At 36.0% G+C, this 25,721-nt stretch overlaps 1 protein-coding gene across 5 annotated transcripts in view; it reads left to right on the plus strand.

Annotated features, from left to right (window-relative positions):
* The window catches only part of SORCS1 (sortilin related VPS10 domain containing receptor 1), a 290,008-nt gene that overhangs the window by 154,876 nt on the left and 109,411 nt on the right, over nt 1–25,721 (plus strand). For all 5 annotated transcript variants that reach the window (XM_067000355.1, XM_067000356.1, XM_067000357.1 and 2 more), the window contains exon 4: nt 22,372–22,530. In XM_067000355.1, coding sequence (XP_066856456.1) covers nt 22,372–22,530 — 159 coding nt within the window. The remainder of the gene's footprint in view (nt 1–22,371; nt 22,531–25,721) is intronic.

The following is a 25,721-nucleotide window of genomic DNA, read 5'->3' on the forward strand; positions in this document are numbered from 1 at the left end:
TTAAATTTCTGGGGACACAGACACAGAACTGGTGACCTAAAGAAACAACTCCAACTCTGGCTTCTATTAACATGTAATCTCTGCCTGAAATTTTTCCCCACACTAGGAGGTTCAGCTGCATTAATTTTAGTTTCACCTAAAAAAACTGAAATGCTTTATAAAGAGATTTGGGATTGAAATGTCACACACAAGTTGCTGTTTGTCAACAGTGTTTTCCTTGTTGACAGCATCTCTATGTCTCTTCAGATTGTTCCCTGAAGATATTAGGGCCATAATATGCGATAGGAAGAAGGATAGTCTTCTATTAAAGACACTACACTCAAGCATTTGAGGTTTGGCACAAGCTTTCTTAATTTTTTTAATGAATGTGCTGTTTAATTGCTTTGTGCCTTATCTTTCTGTGAATAGAAGTGAAGGTGAGAACACTTGCTGTACTTAAGATAGTCACAGGATAACTGAATGAATGCATGTGAGGTAATCAAATTTGCCGGAGATCATTGGCCCCACAGAGATCATTGGTAGACAGACATAATTATCATGATGAGTTTGATGTAAATTTAATGCCAGCTAAAATAAAAATAATTTAAGCTTCATAAATTATTAGAAACATTTGTAGAAGTGTTAATCATCTCTTTGCTTTTGATTTTTACAATTGGGCATGCCATTATCTATTAGAATTTGGGGAAAAGGGGAAACAGACATCTCTGACACTTTGATGGATCAGGTACAATAGAATATTGTCATGAGAGCTGATTAAAAAAATACTTTTCAAATAAATTATTCAGTAAAAAGCCCTGGGAAAATCTTCTGTTTGTCATGTTCCTAGCTCTTAATTTAGAGAATTCTAGTTTTTACAGTGTCAGTTCAGCTGATGAGGGTGGCAAATACCTTGTTGGAGACTCAAGACGATTAAGCAATTATGGAAATAAAATGTCTTCACCAGATTCAATAATGATTAAAAAATCATGCCACTTGTAATCCTGAGCACTATTTGATGACCCACTATAGTCAGGAAGAACATTTTTTTTTTAATTTACTGATATGACAATATAAATATATCATATCTCTGTTCAGAGTGTGCTAGACTCTTTCTTTTAAGGCAGTTCTTTTATACCCCTAGAGTCTAATGTAGTCTTTTGAGAAGGTATCTCCTTAATCTAGGAAAGTAGAAAATTCAGCATGAACTCTGTGCACATGCTTTGGTTTTATTAACAGCCAAAGTATTTCTGTAGTGCATGGTCAGTGCATCATCTGACTAACGATACATTTTTCTGAATGCTCCATTTATCTGTAATGACAGGGCTTAATGACATTTATGAACATGGGCTGTGGTCAGAGTTAGTTGCCAAGACCACTAACACTTGATTATTTATTTATTTATTTTAGCGATCTCTGTTTCTGACTGTGCCAATCCCCTACCACTTGCTGCTTCTGGTTATGTCTCCTTGAACAAGCTACTGTCAAGCACTTACTTTAGGAAGTTGATTTCTAGCATGTTAGCTACTGTATAATATCTGTTCATATAGTTCACCTTCCAGCATGATAAATCTGATGGAGCTTACTCCTCAGTGAAAGTGGGGAGAAAAGTGTATGCATGGACAACTAATATACAATAAATGAAGGACAGTTTTCTGTTCTTGTGGGAATTTGCTTATATAGCCATAGCTTTCACTTATTTTCTAGCCTTATTACATACCATTTTTAAAATTTATTATTATTATTTTTTCAGTTACCCACAAACATGGGGTGAAATTGAATGGGTGTGATTCATTGCTGTGATCCATGTGTTTGGGGGATCTTGGAACCTGCAATACATGAACAAAATGCAAATAATTATTTTAATGACTTGAGCCGACTATGACAGTAATGACCCAGCATAGCAGGAATTTTACAGAGTTGGTGGGCTTTGTCTCTGTTATTATTTTTCCCACCATCTGTATTCATTGCGAAAAACTTTTCACTGCATGTAATACTAATATCTTTGTCATAACTGAGTCTGTCTGTTTTGAAATTTCACTTCAAAATCCAGTTCTTCTTTCTGTCTATGACTTTCCTAAACTCTTTCAGTAATAAAGCAATCAGATCCAGTCCCCTTACCTTTCTATTTTTCTCTTGTGCTTAAATGATCTCTCTGCAATGTGTCTGGAACATGTTTTTTCTATCGCTGACTTATCACATCTTGTTTTGTTTATCTGTGGGACATGCTGTGATATAAAATATTTTGGGGTACATTTTTTTTTTTTTTTTTTTAACTTAGGCACAAAAGATCTTACATAGAAATCAGTTGCGCCTATCCTATTGCTCTCTGTGACAGTAGGGATAGTATCCCCAGTGGCCAGACTGGCATAGCAGATGTTTTTGTAGGTGATTTGAACACGGATACATAAAGCTTAAGAAAAGTTTACTTTATGTAGAACTGTATCTAAATTCCAATCAACTTGCAATTGATAGGCCTGGGTGTTAATACGTGCCGATATCTGGCATATATTCCCTAGGAAGCAGTGCAAGGAAATGTAAGGAATATATGATTTTGTTTGAGGTTGCCTGAATATTAAGAAACAGTAGCTCTGCTCTAACCTAGCATCAATTAGGCTTAATGGAAATAACAAATAATTAGTAGTCAACTCAAGAGTCCTACAGCATAGTAGCTGTAAGCATCTAACTGTTGTATTTCTTGTAGTCTTTAATGCAGTCTTCACAAATGTGAAGAAATATATATTGGATATTAAGTAGGCAGATAAGAAGAAATGGACAACAGTGGAACTGGCCATGGCTGATGACAAAATCATTCCTGATTAATTTTTTTCTGTCATCAGAACCAGCCCCAGCCTGAACGGTGTCATTAGAAATGCTATCGATCAAATTCTCATTAGCAGTCATTGGCAGTCAACAGCCATTGTTGAATTAGTTATCTGTGGTGCTGAAAGCGATACTGATCATTGGCTCCTGATAACAGGAGTACATCTCCATCTTTGAAGTCTGCTAGTTGATTGAGTTCAATTTGTTCCATACTCTGCAAAGCTAGGAGAGAGTTACCACATGACTTATCCCCAGCTGCTTGAAACCATTAAAGCATTACAGGCTGATTCTGTTTCCTTTGTCATCTCATGAGTAATAGCACTGCTTGAAGTCATTAGTGGCTCAGCCTTTCAAACGTTAATTGGAGTTTGGTGAGCAGGCACTCAAATACCTGACATGAAGAAGGACAATTCAAGCTTTCAGAGAACTTTGCCAAGAGTAGAAGCAGAAGGGGATTTTTGAGTTTGACTTCAGAATGACATCAAATAACTAAAGGAGAAAATACCATAAATTCTAGTGTCCTCTTCAGACAGTCAATTTTAAAACTGCTGCTAAGTATGATTTTTTTCTTTTTCTTTTTTTTTTTTTTTTTTTTTAGTGTTGCAGGATTATTTTTGTATGGCTCTGGCAGTCTAGTAATGAGAAGGATTCTGATTTAGCAAGATCAGCTACATGGCTAGGAAGGTAACTTTAAAATATCCACCATCTTTTATTCCTTTAAAACAAACAAACAAAACCAAACAACTGAAGTTTAAATAGGTTTTTATCCTCCTCCTTATGTGCTATATTTTATGTAGGAAAATAAGATCTGCTATGATAACATTCATACAAAACGTTTTTCCCTGGTTTGGTCCTGGTAGATGTTATAGAAGGGCAATTAACTATGTCTGTTGTGCAAGAAAGCCTTCTTGCAAGTTCCACAGCTGTGTAACTGCTAAAAGCATTAATTGCTCTATTAAAAAGCCAAGAGGGGACATAGATTGAACTTACCATGAGGATTTTTCAGGATGTCTCCAGAGACACAAACAAGGGCCTTTTAGTCTTAAAGAAGGCTCTATTTGGAGGTGATAACATTAAAATATATACCTTGCTGTAGCAGTTCTGCAAAATCAGTGAAGTTAAAAAAATATATTAAAAAAAAAGCTAGTTTTGCTCTCATTGATGAAACTACAAGCTGGGAGATGAAGATAGAAAGGTACAGCCTCAGTTGATTCAAGCTGTAATAATGCCATTAGATTCTAAAAATGCTTCATTAGCCTCAGTAGGCTTTTGTACCAGCTGAGGTTCTCTTATAAAAATTGGTTTTCTGTCTGTATTGGACTAATTGATCATAATGTTTGTGGTGGTATGAAAAGACAAACCAAAAAAGCTGATTCTTTGCTTTAAACATTTTAAATGTAGACTAGAACATGGACTGAAGATGGGATAATAATAAAACCCTAGCAGACAGGTGTATCATATTCATTTCATCACTTTTATTTAAATCCTTTGAGGAAATAACTTGACTTAGAAGTGGGCAAGTTACACAGAAAGAAAATGGAAAATATTTTCAATGAGAAGAAGCATCAACAATTCTGGAAGGAGTAGCAGTAGGATAAGTGTGCCCTTCTTTCTACACTGCCATCTGCCTTAGACGTTTTATGGTATGTGCAAGGAGGGAAATGAGGCATAGCCCACTATTCATAGCTCATGACTATTCTATCCCTTGTGCTCTTTCAAGATCTTGATATGACCCAGAACAGCCTTGAGGTATGTGTGTCTGAATAGGGTCAGGAAGTCAACTATGAAAAACCAGTTTTGCTCTCTCTTTGTCAGCTAAATAAAAATCACCTTTTTTAATGTGAACTTAATGCATGCATTAAAATTGCTTAGATATCAGAGGTGGTCTGTGACTCTATAGTTCCATTTGAGACCTGGCATTATGATAATCAGAGGGTAATAGCATAATAAAGATAGTTGCAACCTAGATCCATATGTGAAAAATTGTGTAAGAGTGTTACAGAGTGACTGTACGTAGTAATTCAACCATTGTACCAAAACTCTGTTAATAATGAAAATCAGTGTTTTGTGTTAATGCTTAACAGACTGCACTGAATTCCCTTAACAAAAAACAATACAGAAAATAAAGAGAATTATTTATTGTTGGGGATTTAATTCTTTACAGGCACATTTGGTATGGATAATTTGAGTTCATCAAGTGCAGCAACAAAAATAAAAAGCCAGCCCAACAACTTGCAAGCAGATGCTAATTCCCCAATTGTTCATGCAACGTGGAACATAATTTGAAGTGATTATGAAATTAATGCATTAATACAAAAAATGCTTTAGAGAGAAGCAAATCAGATAAATGTGCATAGAAAGAACTAGCTGTAAAAATAATTTTGTGAAGATCTGCTTTATTCTCAGTCAGAGGGAAAATAAAAACTCAGCTAAGGAGAAATTCCAAAGAATATTACAGAGTTACCAAGTGAGAAACAAAAATGAAGCAAAGCATGCAGCTTTGCTGTGTACATACGTAGAGGCTGTTTGGGAATTAAATGGTATGGGAAATGTCCTATCAGTTGAATGTTTGGAAAAGGAGTGCTGCTCTGTGAGTAAAGAAGAATTTCCAACCATATGAACGTGCCTCCCGATTAAAAACAACTGTGAGAAAGGCAGGGAACTCAATCCCTGAAAGTAGGTGGATGGTAGAGCAGAACCGTGTACCACAGAATATACTTTATACTGAAGGGTGAGAACAAAATGGAGAACTAGTTTTCCAACAAGGCAGGGAGACTGTGCTGTCTTTGCAGTTTTTGTTCTCTAAGTGTGTGTTTGTGTCCATTACTGTAGTTAGTGAAGAGAAGACATACTCTACACCATCCTTATTGACAGTCCAGAGCCTGAGTTGACCTTTCCCACATTTGACCAACTTTGTATGTAGAATCTTTGATTTCTCCGTATCAGTCTTGAAATTGATTTCAGCGGCACAAGAGGACGGGATCAGCATGCTGCTTGAAATGTTTGTTCTGATTTATTGAACAGAATTGTTAAAACTAAAGGAGATTTCTGGCCAACTTTAACTCTGCACAGTACAACCCCACATCCTACCATGGGTTTCAGGAAGTATTCCTTCACTTCTCGTGACCCTTTTATCATTGCCAGATGGTATTAGTACAGGGAAGAGGTGAGCAATGGAGAGCAGGAAATCCTTTTCTTTTGTTGAGCCTAAAGGGTATTTTCTGTTCAATACCTTTATACTATGCTTGCTTTCACCACAGTTGGTGAATTTCTATGTTTCTTCACTACTTTGTTTTGATGACCATCGTGGGGTGTAAGAATCTGTACTGATCCATATCCTCAAGTAAGAACTTCATCCTTGCTGAAATCCAGGACCTGCATTCATTATTTTCTCTCTCAGCACATGAAAATTGAGGTAGCAGAATTAAGAGTACCATGCCAAAGTTTATATTGATCCAGCAAATGTATGCTGAGCTGTTATCACCACCTGTTGCATAGATGTGTGTTGAAAGAGAGATAATTACTTGAAAGCAATTCTGTTTAAATCTAGTGTAAAAATATCACTAGGAACTGTTACATTGTGTAGCTATCTCCCAAGAGAAAAGAAGTAACTGTCAGTGCAGAAATTGTGGTGCCAACTCTCCTGATTTTATCAGGAGCCTTATGATATAAAGTGTCATTTCTAAAGGTGTCAGCTGATAGAGTCAATTTAAGTTGGGAAGTTTTTGTTTGTTTTCCAAAATAATGTTTCTAGACCTCAGTGTTCCACAGGAAAGATTTTAAAAGCTTTGTAAATATTACATAATGAAACTTCCTCTCTCCTCCCCCAAAATACCCCAAGGTTAAACAAATCCTAAATTGTGTTAGATTTTTATTAATGACTCTCTGAAGCCAGATTTATGTTTTCCAGGTACTAAAAATACTGAGTCATTATAAAACATAGGAAAAAAAATAAATAGAAAACTTTCTTCTGTTAGCTGAAAAATAACTTTTTTTATTCAGAAAAAAATTATAAACTTACTGCTCTTTTACTGTATATATTTAATTGTTTCTTTCATACAAGTTCCCTAGAATTTCAGGAAAAAAAAGAAAAGTCTGAATTGTGAATTACTTTTTGTCAAAATATTGGTAAATATTGTAAGAAGCTGATTTATTTATTTATTTATTTTTACTTTTTTTCCCCTTCTGCCACCCAGAACAGATATCTTGGGGAACAGATAAATACTCCAAGTTCTGTCTTGCTATACCTTTTACTAGGGTTATTTCATCCTTACTTTCAGAACAGAAAAGCAGGAGACACTAAAGCATCTTGTATTTATCTCAGACAGCTATAATGCCACCAGTTGTAAGGAAGTCAGTCCCAAGAATTTTGCTCCTTGGTCAAAATAAATGAAGGAAAAATATTAAGTTTTGCTGTTCTTGTTTTGTTGTAGTTTGTGGGTTTGATTTTTTTTTTTTTTATCTTTTGTTTTGTTTTGTTTTCACCAAAACTCTATCACAAATAGGCATTCTTCAAAGATGTTTCTTGGTTTGTTGTAGTTTATGGTTTTGATGTCATTTTGTGTTTTTTTTTTTTTTTTTTTTTTTTTTATGTTGTTCCCCCCTCCCCTCCCCAACTCTATCTCATAAAACTACTTTTCAAAGATATTTCTGGGATCCAGTGGTGCATTAGCACTCTTCTTGCTGAGGCTCCAGCCCCCACCTGAGAAGTTAAGTTGCTTTGGATAAAATCAGCCATGTGTATTGAACAATTTTAGCTAGTGGGTTTAAATTGAAACGAAGTAAAAACATTGTAAGGACCTTGCACAGAGAGATGGAGATGACCAGGTACAAATAATAATGTCTTTGGGACCAGCATGGCACCTCTTCCCAAAGTCTGAGGTGCATACTGTTCTGTGGTGTCTCCTCCCCATGATTTCTTCTCTTTGGGTATACTAGACAGCACAGACAAGAGCAAGAGCCTCTGAATTATTAAATACCACAGTGCTGCACAGGTGCCAAGACTGGCCAGAGGCAAATGGCATGGCTTGAAACAGTTGGCTATTAAACAAAGTGTTTAGTGAATTGACCATCTGTCCAAGCTTGGCATAACTGGGCTATAGCAGAGACCATCAGCAGATGATCAACATTGCAATTTAAAATTGTTTACTGTGTTAACATTTTTTAAAATTCATGGCTGCAGCTCATCACTGTTCCCATCTCTTCTTTTGCTTTTCTCAAATATCCCTGACACAAGGAAATGTATCCCACACCATAATGGAATTGAATTTAATAGAGGGAGAGTGAAGGCCAGGTAGAGTTGAAACAGATCTCTAGTTATTATTGCATGCACTGACATGGCACTGGGGGTGCAATAGTGAAACAGATCTCTAGTTGTTATTGCACATGACACTGGCTATGCAAAAGGTCTCTCTGTGTCAAAAAATTTGAGGTGAGGCCGTGGTCCTGTTGCCTCCCTTACTTCTCTCAAAGGTTCTCATTTATGGAATGATGAGAGAGAGAGAGAATTTATTCTTCTGATTCTGGGGCTGAAAAGTGTACGCTTTCCTTACCAGTCAGTCCCTTTATCCTCATTCCAGTAGTCAGTCTGGTGTTACTGTTCCTCTGATTGCACCTCCTTTTCCCTACTTCTTGCTGTCTAATATAATAGTTGTGTGAGTGGTAAGTCTGAGTCTTTCTTATAGTGATATAATTACCCTTAATGCAGTATTTGTTACAGAGCATATATAGTCTTGGGATAGAGACTGAGTATAGAGACTAACTGAAGACAATGAGCCACCTGAAATCACCTGCCCCAAGAGGAAAACCTTACTGAAGGGTGGTATAAAACAGGAGGGGGAAAAAAAAGAAAAGGTAAGTGGAAAAGAGGGACATACAAGATGAATATCATGAGGCTTCCTTTATTCACATAAGGAGGCAGCTTTATTCACTTTGTACTAGTCTTCCTGTATGCTTGATAAAAGATTCATGCAAAGATGTAAGTGTTTATGAGGCCTAATAAAAATAAACAGACCAGAAACTCCTGAAATGATGAATCTCTCAGGACATGGGCCATGTAAAATCCTAAGTCCCTGTAGGTGGAAGTGGAAACCCACTGTGCAGCTGTCTGACCATCCATATTCACTATGAGATTTTACACCATTAGAGATTTTTTTCTTCTCAAGGCAATCCTTGTTTATACCCCAATAATGGGGTACACCTCACTGTGTATATTCAGTTAACTTGTGTATATAAATTTTACTACTCAGGGTGACTACACAGTCACCCATGCTTGTAGGCTGTTTTCAGTGCCTTTCAGGGGGAAGTTCAAAACACTTGAATTTCAAGTACATCGTAAGGGCTATCACAAAAAAATATAAAAGATCACTTGGGTAGTGAGTTTATCACTAACACTCCAGGGAAAAAATCACTGTCAGTCCTTTCCCTGTCCCCTATGTTGACATCTGCTTGGGTTACCATACTTTTAGGCCAAGAGTCATTGCTTGCTTTCATTATGATTAACAACCTTTAGGGTCCAGTGTTTGGGGCTGGAAGATGCTATTGTTTGTAATACACTTACAGTGCAAGTAGCTTCTTTCATGCTATGACACTGATTAAATAGAAGAGTTTGTCCAAGTCATTTTCCCTCTTGATATGTACATTTTCTTTCTCCACCACCAAGTTGGTGTGAGGATTAACTAATTAATCTCATGAGATTCTTTAATGAAAAAAATGCCTTACTGAGCAACAGAACAAAGTACTGGCAATATGAACGAGCACAACTCATTCCAAATCTCTACAAAGCTGAGGTTTCTCTTCTCTAAGGAAGGTGCTGTAAGACCGTCTCAGCTTACAAAGATGATTTTTTTTCCTGTTCAGTACAATACAGAACATCTGTTGCAAAGGAACAAACGATTAATAATTGAAACTAGATTGCACTTTCCAAAATAAAGTGCCTATACTACCTTAGCTTTCCTTATATGTTGTTCTTTCTTTCTTCTCAAAATGCACTTATCAAATACAGCTGTTGAATGAGTCAGATTTTTTTTAGAATAGAATTTTCTACTGTATTTCATTTAAATTTTAAGTAATAGATTATATAATAACAGAATAACTGTTTTCAGTGATGAAGCTTTTTTATGTTAAGCATATGTAAAAGAAGAGAAAGCAGTGTGTAATAATAATGAAACATGAACGGTGAGATTCAATTTCAAGTCAGGCTACTAAATTAGACCTAAATGGACTGTGGGATGAAGAGACAAGAATCTAGAATTTGATTTGAGGGAGATTTGAAAGTAACGAGAAGCTTAATATTTCCATGTTCTTTTCCTCTGAACTGATTGCTCCTGGAGCTAATGTTTACACCGTATGATTAGGAGCTGAGCCTGGTGAATTCTATTTTCAACACTGCTGCAGGACCACAGGGGTGAAATTAACCTCAGTCTTTTGGACTTGCACAGTACTACCACACTACTTGAGCCCTCTGTAAGCCTCACTTGCCTTTAAGCAGTACGATGTTCACTCATATAGCTCTGACAACCAAGGGCATATGTTTATGTTTTTGGAGTCCACATCCATCAGTTTGATTTCTTCTAAAACACAGCTGGAAAGACAAACTTCAGCTCACCAACATGTGTGTGTTCTGAGATTTCTTAGTTAAGATTGAGAGCCTGCCATCTTTACTCCACTTCATCTAAAGATACTCTGCTTTGACTTCCCATTTCCTACAGAAATCATCCCTGTGGATAAGAAAAAGGGCTTTCATCAAAGCTCTCTTGGAGGACAGAGTTTCAAACATGGCTCAGGTCTCATAACTGTTGTCTCAGTGGCAAAGCCAAAAATAGAATTCTTATTTCTATGTTTGGTTTTCAGTGTGTGTGCCATGGTCACTTGAGATCCAGAAATTCCTTCTAAAGAGTTTGTAAGAGGCATTTAAAGAAAAGCAAGCTTATTTCAAGGACCTCGCATTATGTGGACAGGGCTACACACATTCAAGCTAGGATGTACAAATCAAATGTACATTGCAACTGACTGATTTAGATGAAACATAAATACAAAGACCATTTGAAAATGCTTGTCAGAGCCTGAAAGGAGATTAAAATTTGAAAAGGAAAAAAAAAAAAAAGGCACTGAGCTTGATCTGTACTATAAAATCTATCGGACCCCTCAGATTTTAGAACGGAAAATTCCCATGGGATGTGAATGAAATCTTCCCTGTGTGGACATTGGACAGAAGGTCTAAGCATGTGATCAAGGTAATTGTGTTCTCTTGTCTCTCAAAATCATGATGGAATAACATCAAAGGTTTACCTCATTCCCTAAAGGAATGTAATCTCGTAAGAGTACCACCACCACATCAGAAACACAACTACTGGAAGTGAAAGGGGCATAGTAAAGATGGTGGTGTATATTTTAATGTAAAAGCTAGCCCAAGAGTTTGTCTTACTTGAAACCAGATAGCATACTGTGTCGGAACTCTAATCTTAGCTTCTTCATGTAAAGCAATAAAATATAATACAGCACTGAAACTATTTGTAAAAAGCAATCTCAGAGTAAAATCAAGTTAACCATTACCACAAAGAAACACACTGAGTACAATTTCTCTCAAATTTTTGTGTCTGATGGGAAGTAAATAGAGATTTATCTTTTCTGAATATATGCATGAGTCAGTGACAAAAGAATAAGATGACATTTCTGTCTCTTAAGTCCAGACTATGTAACCCATTAATAAAATAGGTGCAGTTTCGAGGTTTTGATCTCTTCGCTATCATAACATGAGAACAAGTCTAACTATGAAGGGCTGTTTAAAATTAAACCTTATCTTTATGTGTGACCAGAAAAAGAGACCCATACTTAGGAAAAGATAAATGTCACATAAGTCAAGAAAACTGGTTTTGCTTTTATAAAAAATGAATATTCAGGTCAGAATGTGAATGAAGTGGTTAACTTTTCACAAATGTTCTATTTGATTTGTTGGCAAAGCACAAATAAACCATCTGAGGAAAGTTTTTACTAAGCTAAGATGGACCTTTAAGTTAAAAGGAATATAAAATGGAAGATGTTCCCATTTGTTCTAAAACTGACTGGCATTTAAAATAAGGTTAACACCAAATGGAAACTAAAGTTTCAAATTGGGTGTGCCTGAAGAGTTTATGGAAGCTACATCCTTGAAGTCATTTAAAACTTGACAGGAAAAAACTCTGGGCATCTATCTGTACCTTTGAAGCTGGCTCAGTATGAAGCAGGAGTTTAGAGTAAATCACCTCCAGAGGTCTTTACCTAATTAAATTAAATCATATAAATTATGTTTCACTTTATAATTCTACACAGAATAAAAGTAGCTCTGAAACATCCTGCAATAATGTATTAAGATAAACTAATGAAATATTTTCTTTATTGTTTTTAGTATTGCATTTCCATTTTTTGTATGAGTAAGGATGGTGCAAATGGGTTTCTTTCCTTTTTCACAGTCCTCATTAAGACACTAGTTCCATTAAAACAAGAGAGGACAAAATGTAGAATCTTCATGTTCATTTAATTCTTGAGTAATAGAAGAGAAAGCTGCACTTAAAAAAAAAGCTAAGATTTAAAAAGTGATGATAATCTTCAGGGACTCCTCTCATATAATCTTTTTTGCTCATTTATTTAAAAGGTACTGGCTCAAAGCAAAGGCATATATTTTAAGAATTTACCCTAGTTTTGGGGATTGCAGCCCACTCTTGGGAATGTGAAGGTTGTGGTTTTTCTCTGTTCACAGTCCAGCTCACAAGTAGTGACTCAGCAGCACACACCAAAAATATAGCAGCATCTTCACCTTTAATGTAAAAAGAAGTAGTTGAATCTTTTCAGGTCTTGTCCAAGGTGAGGTACTTTTGAGAATGGGGCTTCTGCCAAAACTCGGCCACAGACAGAAAAGGCTGTGGGAAGCAATCCGTTCACTTGATGAATGTCCCCAAGCTGATGAGCTGTGAATAATGAACCAGGCTGTGTGGGGGTGCACTGCCCTCTTTTGGATTTTGATAGAAACAGGATCAACCTAATCCCAGTTGGTGCTTCAGATGTTTTCTGAACTGAAATTCAAAGCAAGGATTGGCTGTTATTGTACAGTGTTCTCTCTTGGACAAAATCTTCTCCCCCACACCTCTGAATTTTCATCATATCTCCACTGTTATCAGGTAGGACAAAAGGGAGAGGAACTTAGTCATATCTCCGTTGATGTTTCAGCCTCTTGTCTGCTTTTCATGAGTCTATACTGCACCAACCGAACTCTACAACTGTTTTTTTTTTTTTTTTTAGCATTAAAATTCAGATGGCAAATGGAGAAAATGCATTAAACTGGGATTAGTCAAAGTAGAGAAAGTTGAGCAACAATAACAGCAATAGTTCATTAGTACAATCAGTACAGTAATACTGATTTTGGTTAGCTTTTTTATTTATTTATTTATTTTTAAGGTAGAGAAGGTCACTAGTATTTATTCACTGTCATTCATACCACAGTCATGTATTAATGAAAATCTAATATTGAATACCATGTTTGAAAAAGAAACACTGAAACGTTAACTGGCTATTAAGATTATGATTATCATTGAAAAACCATAACAATAGTTGTAATTCGGGAAGTGTTTCTAAACGTGAAAAAAAAAAGTTTTTTTTCACTTAAAATATTTAGGTATTGAGAGAATTATAACTTTTACTTTTATTAGAAACTGCTAATTATTTCAGTCAATATGAAAAGGGGAAACAGTGGGCTGCAATGATCTTTTATTCACTTAGAAGAAAATGTTTTTTTTTAAAGCTCCCAGTTGTTAATGGAGTGCTTTTAATTGTATTAAATCACGTCCATTCAAACACATCTGGGTAGGACTGAAAATATTGTGCTCAAGCAAATATGGACTAAGACATAAAGAGCAGCAATTTAGCTTATAATATAAAACTCTATGGCCATATTTTTCTTAAATCCCATAACGAAAGGAAGACATTTTGTTCAGCCAAGGTAGCCATCAGTGATCTGCAAGGGTCTTAGTGCATAGGGTAACAATATTGCTCTAGTTTCTAGAAGTGTAATATAAAATGTATATTTTCTAGGACAGCTGGTGGAGATTTCCATTCATTGCATAAAGGGATATTCTTTTGAAACAGGTGAAAATTCTTTTTTTTTTTTTTAATTATTAATCTTTTTTTTTATCTTTTTTTTTTTTCTTTTTCTTTCTTTTCTGGGTAATGTGTGTGGTAGGGATTGGTAGCATTTCAATACTCTTTGCTTAGCCACTTAGAAGAATCTGATGTTAAAATAAAGTAAAAATATCTCATATATATATATATATATTAATTTATTCCAAAACTTCTAAACAGAACATTTAGGGCAGAATAGCTACTAACATTTAATGTATTTTGTGACTTCCACACCTATATACAACCACATGTATATACAACCTGTTTTCTGTCTATATGCAGACCAGGGAGAAAGACATATTCCCAAAGGGAAAATTTTCTTACAAAGTGTGTCTTCTTCCTTTAGAGAATATTTTGGACTTTCACTACAACAGTATTACTCTGTAAAACTGAAGAGGCAAACAAAAATTTTTGGATGTGACTATTTCTGTTACCGTCTGCAGCTTCGATAAGGGGGAGTTACAAAGTCTGTCTTTTATTTTTTTGTATGTTGTTGTTGACATTTGCGTTCACTCTTGCTGTCTCATAAAACAACCCCTGAGGATTCCCACACCTAATAAAAAGTAGAAATTTCATTGGCTGCTTTGCTTTGCTATCACTTTTGGCCTGTAGTGGACTTCTTCACTAATATAGAACAGGTAAATAGATTCAGTTTTCCAGTCACTAGCCTGCTTTTTATTTCAAGCCACATTCATCAAGATGCCAAATACAATTCTCAGCAGTTCTTCTGCTAGGAACACTGTACAATCCCAGCTTTCAAAAATATTGGCAGGTGATAATTTTTCCTCTCTTAAGTGATAGCCCTTTGCCATCTAGTATTCTGCTGACAAGAAATGTATTATCACTCAATGAGCATTAAATCTTTCATGTGTGCAAACAAGATGAATTCACCATCTGAACCTTTCACCACATCATATCTCTTGCCTATAAAAAGCCAAGATTTGAGGAAGATGGTAATATCTGACCAGTTATGGACCTCCCGTGTGTTCTTGGGGGAAATGGTGTTAGCATTTTCACTGCTCAGATCTTGATTGAGGTTGAAGCTAAATTATACTGTCTAGTGATCAAGAGCATAATTTTATTTAGGGGAGACTTAGAGTATGTTAGCCTCCATCTCAGCAAAGTGCAGACTGACAGTATGAAGTTGGATTATATGTCTTTTTATGAATAAGAACACCTGTATTCTTAAGTCACTGAGTTATAGTGCAAAATAACTCATCCACAAACCTTTTCTGTGTATTAATGTGGTCATTTAAACTTATTTCTGAGACTATTCCAAACCAGTTCATCCTTCAAAAGCATTTTTTTCCTTCAAAGAGTTGAAAAGTATAATTCTTTCACTTAAGTCTTTTATTTCCCTACAGAATTGCTGCACTTTCTGAGTTAACAAGAATTTCTGGCAATGAAACTCTTCACAGTACTTTGATTGAATTATTGGTGTATAATTTTAATGGTGTCTTAATGAAATTGCTCAGCAACTTACCTTGTCTTTTAGTTGGTGTTAGAGACAGCTTCAAAACTGTCAGCTCTAGCTCATTTCATGTTTTCATTTAGCTGTTAGCAAATTTATTTAAAACAAAGACTTGGGCCAAATTTTGGTGGCAGTACTAATGAGCACAGTTCTACAGCAGTTGATGTTAATCTACGAATAAATCTTGCTAAGTGTCGCAGAGGCTTCAGTCTCCTCTTTCTCTGTTAATATCCAAATGAATGCTTGAATTACTTCTTTTTCGTAATTTTGTCCCTAATTTATTTGCTCTTGCAACTACCTGCTGCTTCTAGCAACTCAGTCCTGTAAAAGGAATTGGTCTAATTTGCATTACAGTGGTGTTGCATTAATTTCAGAATGTCATGACCAAAGCAGTTCATTTCTTTGGCCTGTTTAATTCACTTCTTATTCTAGGCCATGAAAAAGTTTAAGCAAAGAACTAGTTCGATTATTTAAAAGCAGGGTGCATTGCTTTGAAATTCATGTGCAAATTGCTGAATCTGGAGAATCAGGTTCTCTATTTACACAATCTTCATGCCTTGTAAATGACAATCCAAATTCAGAAGTGATATGTAAAGTGGCAGAAATTACATTTCATTGTGCTGGGACTTCATTGCACTGATGCTTTTGCAATCAGGTGCCATGTTTTTTAAACCAACAAACAAAAAATCTTCTAAGATTATGTAACTGGTATGTAGAGGAGCTGAAAAAAAAATCTAAATATTTAAAGCATTCAAGTAGGGAATGCCCAGATTTGTTGGAATGGCACAGTTCTGTTCCTCTTTGCTGATTACATGTTTTGCTGTATTCACTCCTCTGTTTTCCTGTGAGAAATGTTACTTGTTCCATGTGGGTACAACTGTTAGGTCTATGCATGAAGTACGTAATCGGTGAAGATGGTGAAGGATCTTTTAGTAGATTTGACCTGTATCTTTTCATACATCAGAACTGAATGAAAGACCAGCTTGAGTCCCTGGAATATAGCTGGATTTTTTCGTACTGTTCTGTTTGACTGATACGATGCTCTTTCCTATAAAAAATTAGAAAAAAAAAAAAAAAACTTGATCAAAGAGAAATATGAGGTAATAAAATAGGTAAAGGTTGAGAGCAGTTCTGGACTTGTTTTTACTAAGCTGCTGAATCTGGCTTTCAGGGCAATTGTATACAGATCACAGTTCCATCTCTAAAAGCATGACAGATCCTCTTGCAGAGCGTTCCTGGGTTACTTTGTAAGGACAGCAAAAATATACATAGTTTTCAAGTGCAATCTGCCATCAGCAGAGTTAGCAACAAAAAAAAGGGTGAAAATTGTGGGGTGTTTAAGATCTATAAATTATGTTTTATGTTCATTTGTCACCTCTAGGAAAAGCAAATAAAGTTTCTCCCTTTTCAGGGGGTGGATGATTAATGGGTCCCTGCATTTGGTTGCAAAAGCCTGTGTTGACTTTATTGACTTATTTTACAGAGAAAAAAAACTAATCCATCTGAAGTATCAGGAAGTGCAGCGTGTGCTTGCTGTGCCTGGTGTGAGTAAGCAGATTCTGATCATTGCTGAGCACTGATCTGAACAATTACTTCTGCTGGGGAGAAGTGAAATCTTGACTGACTTCACTCTTCATTTAGTTCAACGTAAGACAATTACCAGACCAGAGGCACTGTAAGGTTGGGTCTCCCTTTACAGTGGGCTTTTCCTGGAAGCATGAAGCAAAGAAATGTTACCCATTACTCCTGTATTAATCACTTTATTTTATAATGGTGGAATCAGTTTAAAAGCTGTCAAAATAAAAATTATGGGCACAATTCTTTGTATACAAGTTGCATACATAGATCAGCTCGCCAGCTCTGATAATGTTATTATAATTTATAATTTTTATTCTGTTTCCAATGTTGTCTATGAGAACAACCATGATAAATCAGGCTGAAACTTTACCAATTACACTTTCCTCTCTGTTGAGAGGGAAGTGTCAGATCAAGGCAAGTATGTAATATTTTTCTATATAATTTTCTAGCATCCAACAATTTGTAGCTCAGATTCCTGAGCCAATATTATTGTTGTTTTTGTTTGTTTGTTTGTTTGAATTGATGGATATTTTATCCAAGAACATATCTGTTAATGACTTCCATGGTTTAACCAGGTAAGAATCCTGGAACTGCCTGTGTTTTCTATCTCAGTCATAAAATTTCATTTGATGCTCATGAGTTTTGTGTTATGACAGAGTGAATAATTGTTCTCTAAGTATTTCCAGGCCATTTATAGTTTTCTAGGCCTTGATCAAATTGCCTCTCATTTATCTTCTTTGGAAGATTGGAAGTGTGTTTATTTGGTGCTTGTATGAAAAATGTTTCATTTCTTTCTTTGAACACCCTTCTTACTCTGCTGTATTTTCTACTATAACCTTTTATTTTAAGGTGGAGGATGAGAACAGCAGCCAGTGTTTAAGATGTGGGAAAACTTTGCAGTGACCTAAGAGGATTATCGTCATGCTGTTTACTTACTTTCTGATAATTCCTACTACTGTATTTGAGTGTTTTTGATAGAATCTGAGGAAGGAGCTTGTGGTTTCACAGGGCTCTTCATTGAAACCCCGACAGATCTCTCCTGAAAGAAAACAGTTATGTAGAGACTATTTTTCTCTCTGTTACTTTGGGATTGCCTTTCTCTGTTTTTTTTCCCCTCCCATGTATCATCACTGAATTTCACCTGTCATGCTCAGGTACTGAATATAGTGAAATCCTTTTACAGCTCTCCATAGATGGCTTTTTATTGTTATTTTTGTTATATTACATATAATAATATATTATAATTGCTAATATAATGTATTACGTAATATATATTATATACTATATATATTCTATATTACGTAATATATTACAGTATAATAATATATTATTATAATTTATTTATTTTTTATTATGAGTACCTTACTGCCATCAGCAAACTGGATCACCTCACAAAATGTAGGGAAAATTCCAGTTGAATGCTTCTCTCCATTGTAGAAATGGAAAATATTTTCCCTAACCTCTATTTCTAATCTTGTAACAATTAATTAATCTGTGGAATGGTCTTTTTATCCTATAACAGTTTCAGATCTTTAAGAGACTTTGGCAAGTCTCAAACATCAAAAATCCTATGACTTCATCAGCCAGGTTGTCTTTCCCTACTTATTCTGTGATGTTCTCTAGGCACCTGGATAGATTTAATATGTGATTTTATTGTGCAAAAATGTCCATGATGTCCAGAGTACGTTTCTCCAGAAACCGGTATTAGCTGGGAAAGCAGTGACATGTTGCAGAAACAGAACAACAAGATAGTTCCTGCTTTGAGGAGTTTACATTTAAGGTAATCCAGTATGTTTTCTACAGTGAAGTGGGAAGTTTAAAAGTAGTTTCCTTCTAATCTCCTTTTTGAGATGTTCTTAGATATTACAAACTTAATTAGATATTTGACTTCTAAAGTTAGATTCTCTGTGCTACTTTTGTTTTTATTTTTCATGTTTTCCTATTCAGCGTGTCTGTGTCCACTTTTTATTTTCTGTATAAGCAACTGAATCAAGTCAATGGGTAATAGACTACTTCAAAGTAGAAGTTGGCTTCATTTATTTCAAAGGAAAGTCTAAAATGTATTTACTATGTACTTCTTACACTGCAACACAAACATTAAAATTAATTGTACTTTCTCGCCTTTCTCATTTATGTTCCACACAACCTAGAAAATAGAACTAAACTACTGTGCATCTACTTTAGCACACAGTGAAAGTAGGTTTGTAGAATGAAGCAGTTGATGCTGAGATGACATCCACAATATGGACGTTTTAGACTTTAGACTAGTGCTAACCGGGTACTCTGGGCTAAATGTCTAGTAGTGGTTGGAGCACATTAGGTGCACTTCTGAAATATATTCTGGTTTAGTTTTATTGAAAGGGAATTCAGTTCTGGTGCCCTGAGATCACCCTGTGGAATGAGCTAGAACATAGTATATAAGGATTTGCTGTAGAGATTTCCTCTGAAAATTTGAGGGATTAATTTTAGAAGTACACTACTGCTCTGATCTGAAAGGTTCATACAGATACATATACGTGGTGTTTCCCCTTCATTCTGACAATTTTTTAACTCAGTTGTCAATTTCTGCTTCTCATCCAACAAATGCTAACTTTTGGACTTGTAACTCTGATTATTTATATGCAGATATCTGGTGTTTAAATTTGCTTTTCTTATCTTGTAAGTGACAGGGGACTCTGACTGTGATGTGGGTTGTAACTGCTTAGTCAGTTCTAGCTTGTTTCATTTTAGGACATCTTTGCAAAGTGATTGGCAACGCTTGGTACAATGGTGGAACAGAGAACGCTGTCCCAGCACTGAAAGTTGGTCTCATAGTTAACAGACTAGTGGCTGGAGAGTCATCTGTCACCTCGGTCCCCTGTTTCTGACTCTCTGTATGCCCTTGCATAAGTCTTCAGCAGTTCTGCACAGTCCTGCCACACGTACAATGCTGTTGCTGTCAGCATGTGTAGTAAAACAGATGCGTCCTGAAACACTTCATATGTACAGACATGCTGGTCATTGCAGTGCAATGGTCAAGACTTCTGGAGACTGCAGGTACCTGAGAACACAGTAGTAATATCCCAGGGTGGTAGTTAGCAGATTAAAACCAAAGTCAGCAGTGCTGGCAAATCTGTTTGGGTGCTTAACTTTTATTGATTGAATGAGGAATTAGGTGCTTCAGTGCCTCAGCAGTTTGTCCCTCAATTCCCTTTCTATAAAATGGAGATAAGAGCACTTTCACACTTCAGAGGAATGGCATGACAGAAAATGTGTTAAGGCTTTGATGTTCTTGGATGTGGCAGTGATGAGGTCAGATGAGTTGCTTATGCAGGTAGAAAGAGGTATGTGAGACTAGAGTGGATCTTGATTAACAACTTGCCTTAGAGACACAATCCAAAGTCAATGAAAAGTCTCTTATTAACTTCAGAGAGCTGGGATCAAGGCCATTGATTTGTGCTTATTTCTGCTTTAGTTGCTATAGTCCAAATTAATGCTGCGCTGTGATATTTCCAAATACTAGCATAAACAAAATCCACTTATGGAGTCATAAAAATAGGAAAATCACAATTTCTGAATCAGAGTATGCAATTGATAAATATTAACCATAGGAACATTGTCCCAGAAATTTGTCTGGTAAGAAAAAAAACCTAACTGATAAACATGACAATTAATTTTTGGCTTCAGAAGCTGCATAGGTTACTTAGTGAAAATAGATGGTCTATATATTGATGCTTTGATTATTAATGCTTTCTGCGTAGTTTCTATCATGCAATCTTCAGTTTAGAAGCCACATCAATTATATGCTTGATGTATTTTAAAGTGTTAAATAAAAATAAGAATATTTAATTCTGATAGTGCATGTTTTCATCGTAAGATTTCAAAAGTAGACCACAAATACAGAAGGTGATAATGCCTTTATGTTGTGATGGGAACATTACCCTATTTTGCATTAGAGATACAGTGTGGCAAGGAAATGTAACTGGTCTAAGATCATTCAGGATATTACATTTTTGGGAGTTTGAAGTAATATCCCAACCTTCAAAGTCACTGACCAAATTGTTATGCTACCAAGGGTTTTTCTAGTCATAGATAAAAACATCTGGCAGCTATCCAGTAATGAAGGACATGTGTATTTACACCTTCACATACAACTAATTCTTTATAATCTGTGTATATCAAGACTTATGGTGCCCTATAATTCATAGGTAATTAATTGTTGTACCTAACCTACCTGCCTAATTAAAGAGAAAGAAATGAAATGTGTGTTTGTGCAGTGTCAAAACTCAAATACGAATTTGCTCTGAGAAATTCCAGGTGTAGGTCCTTTCATTTCAGGCTTGTCTAAAGACAGATTAGAGTTTGCCACTTGCAAAGCAACAGCAACACCAGTACTTAAAAATGAAGTAAAATGAAATTAAAATGATGCTAATGATTCAGTGCTTTAATACCTGCTCAGGCAAATATTCAGAACTTTTCATGTTTGTCATTCACAGTGCCTCATTCACACTCCTTAGGGGTATTACTTTGTTGCTTGCTGAAATACTGAAATGATCTCTTTGTACTGCTCAAAGCTGTGTATTCTCTCTCATGCAGAGAAACACGAGAAAACTTTCTCATTATTCTCTCTGATTCATCAGCAATGCAGTCCAATTAATACCATAGTTAATGGGGAGAAGTAGCTACTATAACTGAAAGCCATAGATCTTCTGTCATCCCTGACCTAACACTCTTGGACAAAGCAAGAAAACAACTTTTCTCTGCAGAGCTTATTTTTGATACACTAGTGAATCTGTAATTCACAGCACCATAGAAACTAGAGATGGAAAGAACCCAGCACGTTATCAAATGTGTTCTTCTGCCAAAGCAAGATTGCTTCTTGCAGACAGCCAGATTATAACATTTCAGGCAATGAAACTGTCATTTTCTCTGAAAATTCTGCCACAGTCTAACAAACCTCACCATTAGAGATCATTCTGTGTGTGTCTCTGTCCTCCCCCCATCTTTTTTTTCTTTCTTCTTCTTAACACCTTACTTTTCATCTGCTTTTCCAATAGATGAATCCCAAAGACCCTAGCAGCCTGCTGTGGTTGCTTAATAAGTTATTTTCACTCTTGAAATACAAATTTCATGTTTGATTTTTTCTGATAATTTCAGCATAGACTTCATTTGGGTCTGTTTTAACCTAGTGATGGTTATTTTCCCTATTTGATTGTATGTTATGTGCTTATATATGTATTTTAAACATACTAATTTCCTTACTGAACGTTTGGCTACGCTTAGTTTTGATATTGGATTGAAGCATTTTGAAACAAACTGTTTAATAAGGTTATCGGAAGTTCCTGTCTTCTGATTCCTCTTCACTACTGTGTTTCCATCTTTCCTTTCCATAGATTATGCTGCTGACTGACCCAGAGGTTGAGAGCAGTTTATTGATTAGTTCTGATGAAGGTGCCACCTATCAAAAGTACCGTCTGAACTTCTACATTCACAGTCTGCTCTTCCACCCAAAGCAGGAAGATTGGATCTTAGCATATAGTCAAGATCAAAAGGTAAGAATTGTTGGTAGCATTTTGCTTTATGTGCTTAGGGACAACCTGGTGTTTCTCCATCTCCCTACTTAACTGCTGCAGAGCATTCACAACAATTTTTGTAGTAACTAAGGTGGTATTTCCAGCAGGAGACGTTGGGTAATCCTTGATCTGTAGGGCAAAGTAAAGGACATAGGCATCTAATGGGTTCATGGGGCCTAGCTCTCTATGACTGACTCGTCAACCTGCATTTGTTCACCAATCCTTTTGGCAATATCATTGGACAGGCAATGGGAAGAGAATATATCTAGGATTCTTCAGGGTAAGAAAAGCATCCTGTAATTTGGTTATTTGTCCTCTTATTTAACACTTCTCTCATGCCGTTCTGGTACCGGATCCAAGAACAGAATAAGAGGTTGCTTGTTTCTATCTGGTTGGCATATTTTCAAAGTAGCAGTGAATCAATTTCCTTTGAAGGCCAGTTCCTTCAGTATGGGTAATCTATCAGTTGGATGCTGTGAAATTTACTGATGCCAAACTTGAGACACCAGAATGGGACTTGGCTGTGAGAAACCTCATTGTTAACAGTTTCTGAAAATCACACATATCAATATGCACAAGTCAGTCATTTCCTTTGAAGGACTTTACAGAGCTCAATCTGTTTAGTTTACCAAAAAGCAGATTGAAAGGAAACTATGAGAGAGTTAGGGTTGTTTAACCTGGGGAATATCCTTCCATCCTAACCATTCTATGATTCTGTATTACTGTATATAAATATCTTCATGGGGAAGATGACACGTACAAGTAAACTTTCTGATCTAGCAAAAAACCTTGTAACAGGAATGGATGGCTAGGAGTCAATGACAGCTAAACTCAACTGTGAAGTTGCGGGCCATTGGAGCAAACTGCTCTGAGAAATGGTGGATTTCACATGTTGACTTGTTGTTGCTTTTGAGTAAAAGACAGACCAAAACAATTAACTAAGCTCCCAAGAGGGATAACAGAGTGAAATGTCTTGGCATTGTTTGCAAGTCATCATACAGTGATTTGGATGTGTCTTTTTGTTTTACATATAATTAATCTATGAGACTCTGAATCTGATCAATAATCAAAATATCAGTTACATTGTTCAGATTATATATTAAAGTATCAGCATAAAAGTTTGATTTCTGTGATGTCTTTCAAGTTAGTATCTGAATTCATTATATAAAGATTAAAAAGTTAATTTTCCTTTTGCCTAAGTTAGTTTTCTAGTTACTATTACTGTATACCTGAGAAAATAAAGGCATGAGGAAGTTGAATAATTAGCTAAGGTCACAAAATGATCTTATAGGAACTTTTGGAATAGATGTTCGGTCCTACACTTTAAGCTGAAAGCCAGTACAATTCCAGCCCTGTAGCTTAATATCCTTCCAAAACAGAATGTTAGAAAATGCATCATGCCTGCCTAATTCTTCCTCTAGAGTCAATTACATGCAATATTTTTCACTCATCCCTCTCGTAGCATTTTGTGGAATGTACTGTGGTTATAATCTGTTCCAATGGAAGGTGCAGATAAAATGATTTCTGTGTGTGATTTCTGGTATGTAATTAGAGAAAGTCAAAATGTTTTCATTCCCTTGTGGCTGTTGAATTCCCTAGAATGATATGAAACAGAACAGAATCTTGTACATGCTGTCTTTTAGGACCCTTTGGAATGAAAGTTAATGTGTATTGGTAACAGGAGATTTATTGTGCGAAGGTCAATGAAACTTCTAGTGGTAAATTTGTCAAATAGAGTTAGGATATAGTCAAAAATGAATTTCTGCTGTTGGGATAGTCAACCTGTTCAGGAAATAATTCTGAATTAGACTCCATACAGATAATGCACATTTAATTTATGGTAGATGGCTACCAGCAAGTATATTGTCAGTGTTCCATAGGAAACTCCCATTCTTTTCTTTTACAGAATTCTTAAAAGAAAAACAAACAAACAAACTGGATATAGGAATGAAGGACCCTTTTGTGTGTTAACCTGAATTCATGGAGTTGGTGTGGGAGGTGTGTTTACAGGGAGTTTTCAGTGAGAGGATGCAGTCTGTATGTTAAATTTTCTTTGTGTTGTGACATTGACTAGCAAATTGGATAACTGTTGGGAATTCAGTACTATAGCTGCAAGAAAAAATCATGTAGCACTGTATATCTGTACCAATTACCTCTGAAATAGAATTTTAAAAGTCCTCCATATAGACATGAGTCACAGGACTGGTTTCTACTGTGAAGCCTAATGGAGATATTTTCTGACTTCAACGATCTTTGGCCAAGAACCATAGAGCATAACCAACAGGCAAGGAGTATTAATCAGCTTGGACTAAATTAAATGTAAGTCAAACTAAGGGTCAAATTCTGCCTGTGGCTAAGTGTAAATGGCTCCCTCTGGTTTCATTTTTGCATATCTAAAGGCAGAATTTTCACAGAGTAATTATGTAGTCCTGTGGATATCTAGATAATTGCAATGGGAGCTGTGGGGCAGTTTGGAACAAATGATCTTGCAGTGTGCTATATTACATTCTCTTGCTAAGGCTGTATTTAAGGAAAGAGAACCGTTACTCCTTGGATTCCAGGCACTGTGTGCTGACTGATCAAGAATCACCCTTGGAAGCAAGGGAAACATAGCTGCATGGTAAAGAATTTACATTGTCATATCACTGACCTAGATACCATGCATGGACTGAAGAGGCTATGGAGGTTTCATTGATGCGTTAAGTTATATTCTGACCAGTTAGGATTGTTGAATTCGTTTAATAATACCGCTGTTGGCAGTCGGGAGGGAGGTGAGAATCAATTAGAAAACACATTTACATCCTTCCAGAAAGCCAAGTCATTATTACATCATTTACATCTTGTCATTGCAGCAGGTGAGACCAGGAAAATCAGGTGGTGAATAGAGCAAAGAGCTGGGGTGACAGGAATCACATTGGGACTGGACTATTTGACTTTAAGAAGTGATTCAAACAGTTCAGTAGTGGTGAGGGCAAATTCAAAAGTTAGTGCATGCCTCTTATTGCTCAGTTGTAATGAACAGGAAATGGGTCACAAAGCATCAACCCTCAATCTCTTTACAGCCCACTGAGTCTATCACTGTGATAAGCACCACAGATCTTTTTTGTTTGGATGAATAGAGATTTACTAAATGGTAGGGAAATCTATGTTAACTGAAGTTACTTTACAGC

Source organism: Anser cygnoides, chromosome 7 (genome assembly GCF_040182565.1).
Source record: "Anser cygnoides isolate HZ-2024a breed goose chromosome 7, Taihu_goose_T2T_genome, whole genome shotgun sequence".
NCBI lineage: Eukaryota > Metazoa > Chordata > Aves > Anseriformes > Anatidae > Anser > Anser cygnoides.